Below are 9,607 nucleotides of genomic sequence, written 5' to 3'. Positions count from 1 at the left end.
GTTAAAAAAAATATTGATAATTATAATATTTTTATAAGCAGATTAATTCCTCTTTGTAATAAAAAGAAAATAAAATCTGATTCTAATTTAGATATACTAGCTTCTTGATTTATAGAAAAATTATTTACAATTGTATAAGGGATAGTTATTGTAAATGTATTATTTCAACATCCCCCAGAAGCAGGTTATGGAGGTGTCCTCTCTCCTGAACACCTCAGCGTTTCTTAAAGCTCGGCCCTCAGGTGTTCTGATTGCTAGTTCAAAGGGCATCTGCTGGGTGCTGTCTCTGCGAGCATCTTTGGTGAGGGCTTTTCCGGTACTTTTACGGCTTTAAATATCAACATGACCTGTGAGGCAGCTCTGGATATTCTAAGACATCACACACCAAGCCTAGTTCAGCGACTACATGAATCATCTCTACTACACCACACAAAAGTAGCACAAAGGTTTGAATATTACAGACACTTAGTTTAGGACAATCGGAAGCTCTCAAAGACGCATCTCTCTGCAACGCCTGGCCCATCCATCCGCACACAGTAGTCCTTGCCTGCAGGGTCGCAGCCACCTCAGAGCCGTGAGCCTAAGTACAGAGCCCTCCAAATCTACAAATCCCGTGAGCTTTGCCGTTTTGCACACTTTATAGGTAGTGCCATAGATGCATGTAATTTACTCTATGTGGATACCAAAGGCTATTTTTACATACCATCGGAGCGCGCAGCAGTGCAGCTCTGGTTCTCTTCAGCACTGGACCTGCCCTGTATAACCAATTTTAGTTGCTGACTTTGTTTGATCCCTTAGGCTTGATCCTGACACCCATCCCACCCTTGAGCCTTAATAAGCACTTCCCGCTTTGCTCGAACTCCCCTTGCTGAGTAACTGCATCCTGCGGATGCCTTAAGAGGCAACGTTGTTGGCTGAGACTTGCTGTGCCGCTCACCGCAATACCCTCCAAGGAGAAAAGCGTTCCGCACGGAATTGACAGTATATCTACATTCCTCCTTGCATTCGCCAGCAGTATCTCCAACACTGCCTTTCGGTCGACGCTTTTACTGCCAACGTTCGTAGGTGAAATTCGCAGGATTTTGTAGCTACACCCCGCTGTAGAAGCGGAAGCTGGCTAATAAAACAGACGAGAAAGAAAGCTTAAAGGACAAGTAGTTGTGGGCTGCTTTGAGCCGTGCAGTGCTCCCAAGTCCTTGACGGAGCCAAGCCGCCTCAGACAAGGTTCACCGCACTACTGTGCTGGCCCAGAGTTCCAGTCTCATCAGACACCGTCCAGCTCACACAAGAATGCAGACTGCCTACAAAGAATGTGTGACCTGAGACGTAACAATGCTTCAAACCCTCTCCGCTGTCCAATTAAGTCAAGTCTTCAACCCCTGTTTACTTAGGCGTGGGGAAAATATCACTAAATTGCCTTACAGGAAAGGCCCGGTTCTACAATATGACGCGAAACTCAAGCTGGCACGTCTGAGCTCAAGGGACTGACACCACTAGTTGACGGCAACTGACATTATGAAATCAAAAGCAGTGTCTTCCTGCCCTCACTAAAGAAAATGCCGAGCAATTTCGCACACTGTAGTTGTGAAGCCCCTTCAGCAACTGTCGTCCTAAGAGAGATATCCTCAATCTTCCCCCACTTGTCAGTGGACAAACACAAAGGCCGTGCAAGGCTCCCCATGCGGATATGCGCTACATGGCTTGCCCGAATGGCCCGTCTCGCTCCGTTTTGCACCACACACCAGTGACTCTTCCCCGAAGCAGAAGAGCTCATACCAGCGGCAGCAAGCTGGCCAAACACAAGGAATGAGACATAGCCTGACCCCTCTGGGCATGTAGCGAGGCACTAATTGATCCCTATCCTTCTACCTAAGATTCCCACACCACCATAAGAGTAACACTGTATGTTTTGCAGGGAAAACGCTGTGAACTACAACAAAGAACAAACGCACCAAACCACGCAGATGGTATACAATAAGGCACGTGGAAAGCAGCTGCAGAAGCCGCCCTGTTTGTCACAACCAGCGAGAACCTACGCAGCTAGTTCGATTACCACGTCTCATAGTTGTGTCCAAGTCCGTGCGTTTTGGGCAGTGATAAGCCAAATCGTGCCCTGGTTCCGTTTCCCTTCACAGTCTTGACGCAAACAACAGTGGCAGCCTCACGGCCCCCAGGCGCCCTGAAACAGCTAAAAGCTACTACTAAATAGGCTGCGTCGGGACGGGCTGTCGCAAATAAAAAAAGGACCACGATGCCGCAAGGCAGCAAATCCACAAAGGCAATATAACAAACAAACGTATTGGACGCAAGGAGAAAAGACGAACAGGGAGCTGCGTGAGGTGTAGGAGGTGACGCGAAACATATCGGACTTGAAGTATAAGCTTTCCGCCTTCGCCTTGCCTTCTTCCCATCACTCTATTGTGAGACTGCGGAAAGAACAATGACAAAATCATGCGTCTTGTTCCATATGTATTTCGCCGTACATCGTCTTTATCTCTTCGCAGAAAACCTGCACGGAATGCCCACACGCAACACCAACGTTGGCAAACTGAGTCCGAGTTTACAGCTCGGCATGTACAAGCGGCTGCTCTGCGCATATTAACACGGGCATAGCACTACAGACGTATTCACCCTGCGATGTACACAACGCCTTCCATGCAGATACAAACAGCAACCATATTCGTACTCCGGAGTTCGGCTCCTGTGGAGGCCGCCGAACATCCAACAGAACAGTTGACCACTTCGCTGTGTATTTTAGTCTTCATGTTCCCCAAAAGGCGCAAGTCCAAGCTCAAGCGCTTGCTGGCTGTGCCACAAATTCCCCTACATAAGCCCGTCGTTGTATCAATGTCCTCCGCCTCCCTGGCGTGGAAGTCGCTAACCTCTTGAGCATAGTGACGCTTGAGTTTAAAAGTAGGCGTCAACAAGCCGTTTTCAACCGTGAATTGTTCAGAGTGGAGGTGTATTTTTCTGGCAAGCTCAAATCCCTTCAGGCCCTGCATCTTTCCAACCTGCTGCATGTCGTCGTAGACAGCCTTCTGCACTGCAGAGTCTTTCACCCACTCTTCAAAAGGCCGAGAGTCAGCAACATCAGCTCCTCGCACCTCTCGCAGCCAACGCAGAGTCTGCTCTTGATCTGGCACGACAATTGCGACGAGAGAGGTCTGGAGTGGCGAGACAAAACAGAAACAGGAGACAGCTGATATTACCCTAAGTATGCTAGAAAGCCCAAAGTTGACCACTTACTTCTTTCGTATGCACGAATCACAAATTGCGCATGTCCTGCACGTGTCCTCACTCACGCACCCATGCCCACGCATGTGCTTGTACGCACGCATTCATAAGTCGACGTAATAATGCATTCTTTTGCTTGAAAAACACGGCTACATACTTACGAAATTCTGTATATGCGCGCAAGAAGCAGCATGGATTCAGTACGTTCACTGTTTACCTGCACAACTACATATGTACACTGTCTATGCGTGCACACCACCTGTGAGCATCCAAGTTTGTCCCTTTATGCCTATTTTGCACGCATGAATTCATGAATGTGAATGTGTGCACTTTAGCTCAATATTATAGCATCTCTGCATTCGTCAAGCCATCGTCTCGTTTTCCCTTCTATGTGCGTCTGTGCCTGTTTCTGCTTCCCTCAATCTGTCTGTGCATGGACACATTCGTGTTAATATCTGATCGTCATTTTCAAATACCTCTGAAGAAAATCCGAAGACAAAACACTGCGCCACGAATCGGCTTTGCATATACACTGTCTCCACCTTTTCAGGGGCCACATATTCTCCCTGCACCGGAGAAAGTAAAGCACATGTGTACAATGCGAAAAGAGGCCGAGATGTAACAAAGCAAAGCAGCAGCGGTCGAACGATATCAGTCAGGCATAGGAACACGCATCCTCAACAGACACTGGAAAAGCGACACACAAGAGGCAATGCTATGGGAAGCAGACGAATAAATCAAGGCAAATGCTGACGCGGCTATGCCACGGTAACACCACAGCACAGAGGTAACAGGGGAAGAAGGCCAGATGCGCTAGAGACAGAGAGAAAGTCACGAAAAACAAAGAATAGTCACAAGAAGCACAGAGTAACGTGGTAGAAGGTTAAATATACATTAAAATATCGCTGTGTGAAATGTGTTACGGCTGTTCTGCTTGACCTGAGCAAGCTTGAAAATGTTCTTCTTCCTATCTATGATTTGCACTCCCCCGTTGGGCAAAAGCGCAGCTATGTCCCCAGTGTGGAGCCACCCGTCTTTGTCTATAGCGGCTCGCGTCTCTTCCGCATTGCGAAAATACCCAGCCGAGACCGTAGAGCCCCTGACGCAAAGTTCCCCTTTCGGAATTTCATCTTTTATGGAGTACTTGTTCATAGTTTCGCTGACGTCCAATAGACAGAATTCCAAAGACGGCAATACTCCACCTATCTGCCCTGGATTGTTGTCGTACACGTTCCATGTAAGAAAGGAAGCGCCCATTGTTTCCGTCATGCCATAACCCTGGGCAACAAAGCAACACACGTTCAAGAAAATGCGCATTCGACAACATCGATTCTGTGCGCTGGAAGGCCTGAAACGTCCGGCAGGCACACTACATCAACAACAAAAAGCCACCAAACAAGAACGGCGAGGCAAACACCTGGTTCATCAGATTGCCGGACACATACGTCCAAATTCACAGGGGCCTGAATGAGATAGAAGCAATTTCATGTGCAAGTTCCTGAGGATTGCATTATCACAGCGAGTGGTGCGAACATAACACGACCACATAACGCAATAAAGCACGAAGAGCGGGAGAGAGCGTGCACACTGCCAGAAATGATGTATACTCAAAAACTCCAGCAGCCAAGAGCCTCAAACCCCGTTGAAAACCCCCCAAACACCCCGAAACAGAAGATATGTGCACATAAACAGGCGGGAACCACAGCTGGAGACGCATACACTCACTCAGCTACACAACCAAGTAAGACACGCACATACATGAATTCACATGCGTGAAAGCGCACAGACAGAACACATAAGAGCCACATGAACACCAGTGAACAAGCAAACAGGGCTCATGCCTTTCTGTTGAATATGCACGTCTGTTTAATGATGCAATCATGCAAAGACAGCCGGGAATGCATGAAGAAGGGTGAAAACATGCGCGCAGACGCGCCGTGCGCTTACTTCAACAATCCAGCAGCAGAAAAATGCCCTCATCCTCTCAAGAGTGTGGGGGTCAAGAGGAGCAGAGCCCGTTAGCATAATACGCACGCGACCGCCCATGAGATTCTTGAACTTGTCAAACACAACCTGCAGCGACGAAGCAGGAAAAGCCACGAGCAAGATATACACTATGTCCCCAAAGTGGCAGCTGCACTTTAGGAACAGTACTTGAACAAAACGCACAGACCAGCGTGGGCCCTCCTCAACAGCATAGTGGTGCTGCGCTTGTATGCCCGCTTCGCCTTACCTTGTCCCAGAACGGATGCTGAGGTATGCCTGAGCTTCGCAGACGTCGAATTTTCGCGGCCAAGGCTGAGAAGCGCCGACAGAGCATGCAACAGTATCCGAGACGCAACGTCAAGTGCAGGCGATGGCCCAGCCGAGTACACTGTGAGCAAGGCCGCGGCAGAGGTGGTCAGTCATCGTGTCATATCTATCGTCACTGTTTGTGTCATGCATCCGCGTTCTTTCGTGTGCACGCACAGAATGACACGAACATGAATCCTGATTTCTGTGGCTATCTACAGCCAAATGGTAATACGGGAATTCGTATCTCCCGTCAGTGCTTCAGAATTGTATGCTGAGCCCCTTCGGCCATCAGCGCAAAATACTGTTATTGAGAGGAAGCAGTACGAAGTGGTGAAGGCAAACGTGTAGTATAAAGGCAGATGCTCAGTGGCTATTACCTTGGTTGAAAAGGGATCGCGCCACGAACGACTTTCCCTGCAGGCTACTAGTTACTCTGGCTTCGATCCTCTGAAAGAGCCGAGGGACGCTGACGGACCAAAGACCCATAAAGCGCAAAACACAAAGACAATATTCATGTGGAAGTAAATACACCGAGAGGATTCACGGGAAAACTGAGTATACCGTCGATACAGCAGTGCGTAGACATGCACAAACAAAAGCAGGCAATGCAGCGCACCCTACAAAGACTAATGCTCCTGTTCTCAAGAGTACAAAAAAAGACGACAATGAAAACACGAAGAAAGCGTCTTTTCACTTTCCTAGATGCGTCCTCGCCCATATGCGCGCATCCTACACAAAACGACAGATTTCACCTTCCTCAGGAAGTCCTTACCTGCAGAAGACTGTAGGTTTCAAAACCTGCACATCGTCCAGCAACTTGTGAGTGTCCTAAAAAACACAGACCAAAACGACGCAGAAGTATTCAACATAGTTAAGAACGTAGGTAAAGTGCAACGATTTAAAGTGAAGGCAGTTAAAAGCCCGTACACCGCAACAACGTCACCAGAGCTGTCGGAAAACACAACAAGCTTCCACTTTACAGAAGTTACCAGCCTAGAAAGACTACGTCACCAACCAATGGAGTGCATTTCTCAAGCTGTTGTGGTGCAATCAAGTGAAATTGTTTGCTTATGTGGGACTGCTGGAAGTGAACAGGGAAGCCTCACGCCGGAGTAAAAGCCAACCCTGGCGCCGTAGCTGAAGAACACATTTTCGCAAAAGCGCTCGTAAACGTGAGCGAGCGGAAGGTAGGAAAGTAAACAGTCGGACGAATACAAGTGCAAGCCGTTCTCGTGGAGAGCTGATGCAAACAGCGAAATAAGCTCAAAACAGAAGAAAAAGCTGTGAGTTACCTATAGTCCTGTACAGCGTAAGACCCAGCATACTTTGTGGTGATTGCGTTCCATTGAGCTTGCAAGTTGCTTCGATGCCTTCAATATTCCAGTGTTAATGTAAACATACAGCCGATTACAGTAGTGGTCGCAGAGAGCGTCCGACAGGACAAAATTATGGGAAAACAATGGGCGAATATACAAAACTGCAGATGCGTACTGTGGAAGGAAAGTCACTACGACAGGCAAGGAGTGGTAGGCAAGAGACACTGAAAATAACCACGAAAAGATGGAGAAACAGATTTGCAGGATGAGCATAAAGAAGTGACAGTAGACAACAAATATGATGTGGAGACACACGGCCTTCAATAGCAGTTGCGACGCAAGCTACGAAGTTCCCGTGGGACATCATCACGCCTTTCGGACTGCCAGTCGTCCCTGCAAGGCAGGACACACAATACTGAGCCCTGAATCCTATGCCCCAAACGGCAATCTCCGAGCTGCAGGCCTTATGTAGCAAGCCCTATGCTCGAAGGAAAGCATGGGCGTCCAAGACTGCAAGCGACGTCTACAAACTAGGTGACTGCGGAACTGGAACACTGACAGTCTCAAAGAAGCAGTCTCACTCGTGGCTAGCGATTGAGCTAGATTGCTACCTAACCGCTAGTACGTCATTCGCTAGTTAAACAGTCCACTGCGCTCTTGCCTGAGGTGTAGCAGATGGTGTGTAAGGACTCCAGCGTCGGCTGCACCTCATTTGAAAGAGGAACCACACTCCGCCTTCCCTGTAAACAAGAAAGACAACAATTTTCAGGGAAGTCCGTCATAAGTTTATTCGCCACTACCTGTGTTGCTAAGAAGCACGTGCTGATCCACCTCATAAGCTCGTAAACAGCAAGAATTCGATCTATTCACACGTCTCAATTCTCAAGGAAGCTTCGAAACACATGTTTCCTTTACCGTCCCTCCCCTGCTCCTGTGTCCCTATACTTCTGGTGTATTTAATCCATTTCGTCACTGTTGAAGATGTTTCTGACGAAGCGTACGAGCTCTAGTAAGTCGTTCCACGACAGCAAACGCAAGTTGAGAGTGGCGGCTCTCTCCTTCTGATCTTCTGGTATATCATCCACGGTGACTATACACTCCATAGCAATGTCGCGCTGCTGGCTGGTGGCGCTGGTGCTGTCTGCGGCATGCTGCTGTTGCAACGCGTCCAGGAGTTTGACAAGACAGTCCCCGTCACTCACGACGGTTTTCATCTGCGTCTCTCCTAATATAAATCGTGTGCTCTGTGGCCCCAAAGTGTCGTACAGGGGGATGACTGTTATGCCGTACGCGTTTGCTGCGAACAATATCCAGAGACATATTACATTCCTCATGGCACTACCATTAGCAGACAGACGGATATAACCCGCTTTCCGAGTAATTATTATGCACATGCTCTAAAGACGGATGTGCGTGTCTAGACTCACTACTGTGCATAGGCATGATGAGATACATGTATACGCGAACATAAACAGTAACGGACGCGCAACACCTTGAAGATACTTCCACTCTACGCCCACACATGAATCTGTGCAATCCTTGCAATTGAACGTGCTACTACTTCAAAGCACGGACACATGCATAAGCTAAGAAACCAACAAGTAGACAAGCAAGTAAAGGGGAAACTAAACGAGGGAAGCAGATGGACTGACGAGTTGAAACTCACATGCATGCTCTGTTATGACCCATTCCTCCCTATTTTTAGCAAAAATGCCTATGCAACGTAAAGTTAGTTGGCTGCCCGAAACGTCAGTAAAAACCCGCTGGGGCACAAGGTCTTCGTTAAGAAGGCCGCTGCCAACTTCTATGGCAAGTCGCTCAACCTGAAAGCACCATGACGGAGGAAAAGAAAACGCATACGTATGAGACTGATTCTGATTGTTATATGAAGTCTCGGAGGTAGCAACAGATGCAAAAGATGTATCCATCACAAAGGCCGGACGAAAAATCGATCACACAGCAGGAAGCTGGAAGGAAAGTAGACACTGCAACCGAACATAGTCAGGTGAAAAAAGTAGAAGCGGCCACAACACCAAAGAATGAAATTGACAGAGTGGCTTGAGACAAGAAAAGGACAAAAAATAATGGGCACGAAAGGAAAACGTTTACCTCTCTATAAGTTTTCCACACATAGTCCCCCTTTCTTCCATCAGGCAGGAGCTGTCGAGTCCCCAAACAAGGACCTTCGGGGGATCGGCCCACTCCCATTTGAAAAAGCTCCCACCTGCAGCCAAAATCTGAATCCTCATGCAAACTGTTCTGATTCTACACTTACGAAGGTTGCAGACCGAAGTTGTCCTCTTCACTTCGCCTACAGAACTCTCTGCCGCATAATCTAAAGCTAGTTATTTCTCACGCATTTTTGACTGGGTTAGTCGAAAAATTGTCAGCTAGCCTGTCCAAGCAAGAATAATGCCGACGTGCAGCTGTGCGTCCAGCTGCACGCACACACCACCGCAAAAGAGCAACACATTCGTCTAGCTATCTAACTACTTGGTGCCTATGCAGCACAAAACTCCATAGAGATCTATGCTACTGAACTGTGTCGCGGGCAGGTCCATAGTTGGTTGTTTGTGACATTAATGCAGAACCATGCACACAGCTTCTGTGTTTACATATGTCCACATATTGCCACCATGCATTGAACAAATTTGTGCGCACGCTTGTATTTTAATGAGGTAGCCGTTTCCAAGCATTGGGCCTGTTAATCAAAAATGGGCAGAAGAGTTAGGAAATGAAACGAAGGAAAAACGGATCAAATA

General features: G+C 47.8%; 1 protein-coding gene across 1 annotated transcript; it reads right to left on the bottom strand.

The window, feature by feature from the left end:
• Window positions 1-2,049: 2,049 nt before the first annotated feature.
• ETH_00011645 (long-chain fatty acid CoA ligase, putative) lies at window positions 2,050-9,053 on the bottom strand (the record flags this gene model as incomplete). The annotated part of the gene is made up of 15 exons (XM_013376550.1): window positions 2,050-2,136; window positions 2,370-2,509; window positions 2,687-3,164; window positions 3,711-3,800; window positions 4,174-4,512; window positions 5,182-5,307; window positions 5,468-5,532; window positions 5,907-5,995; window positions 6,302-6,357; window positions 6,636-6,769; window positions 7,161-7,238; window positions 7,507-7,585; window positions 7,847-8,142; window positions 8,512-8,668; window positions 8,955-9,053. 15 exons carry the CDS (start codon window positions 9,051-9,053, stop codon window positions 2,050-2,052), a joined length of 2,313 nt encoding a protein of 770 aa, XP_013232004.1.
• Between the last annotated feature and the right edge of the window lie 554 nt (window positions 9,054-9,607).

Source organism: Eimeria tenella, genomic scaffold (genome assembly GCF_000499545.2).
Source record: "Eimeria tenella Houghton genomic scaffold, Eth_scaff37, whole genome shotgun sequence".
In the NCBI taxonomy this organism is placed as follows: domain Eukaryota; phylum Apicomplexa; class Conoidasida; order Eucoccidiorida; family Eimeriidae; genus Eimeria; species Eimeria tenella.
Note: the sequence above shows the minus strand (reverse complement) of the source record. Positions and strands in the feature narration are given on the sequence as shown.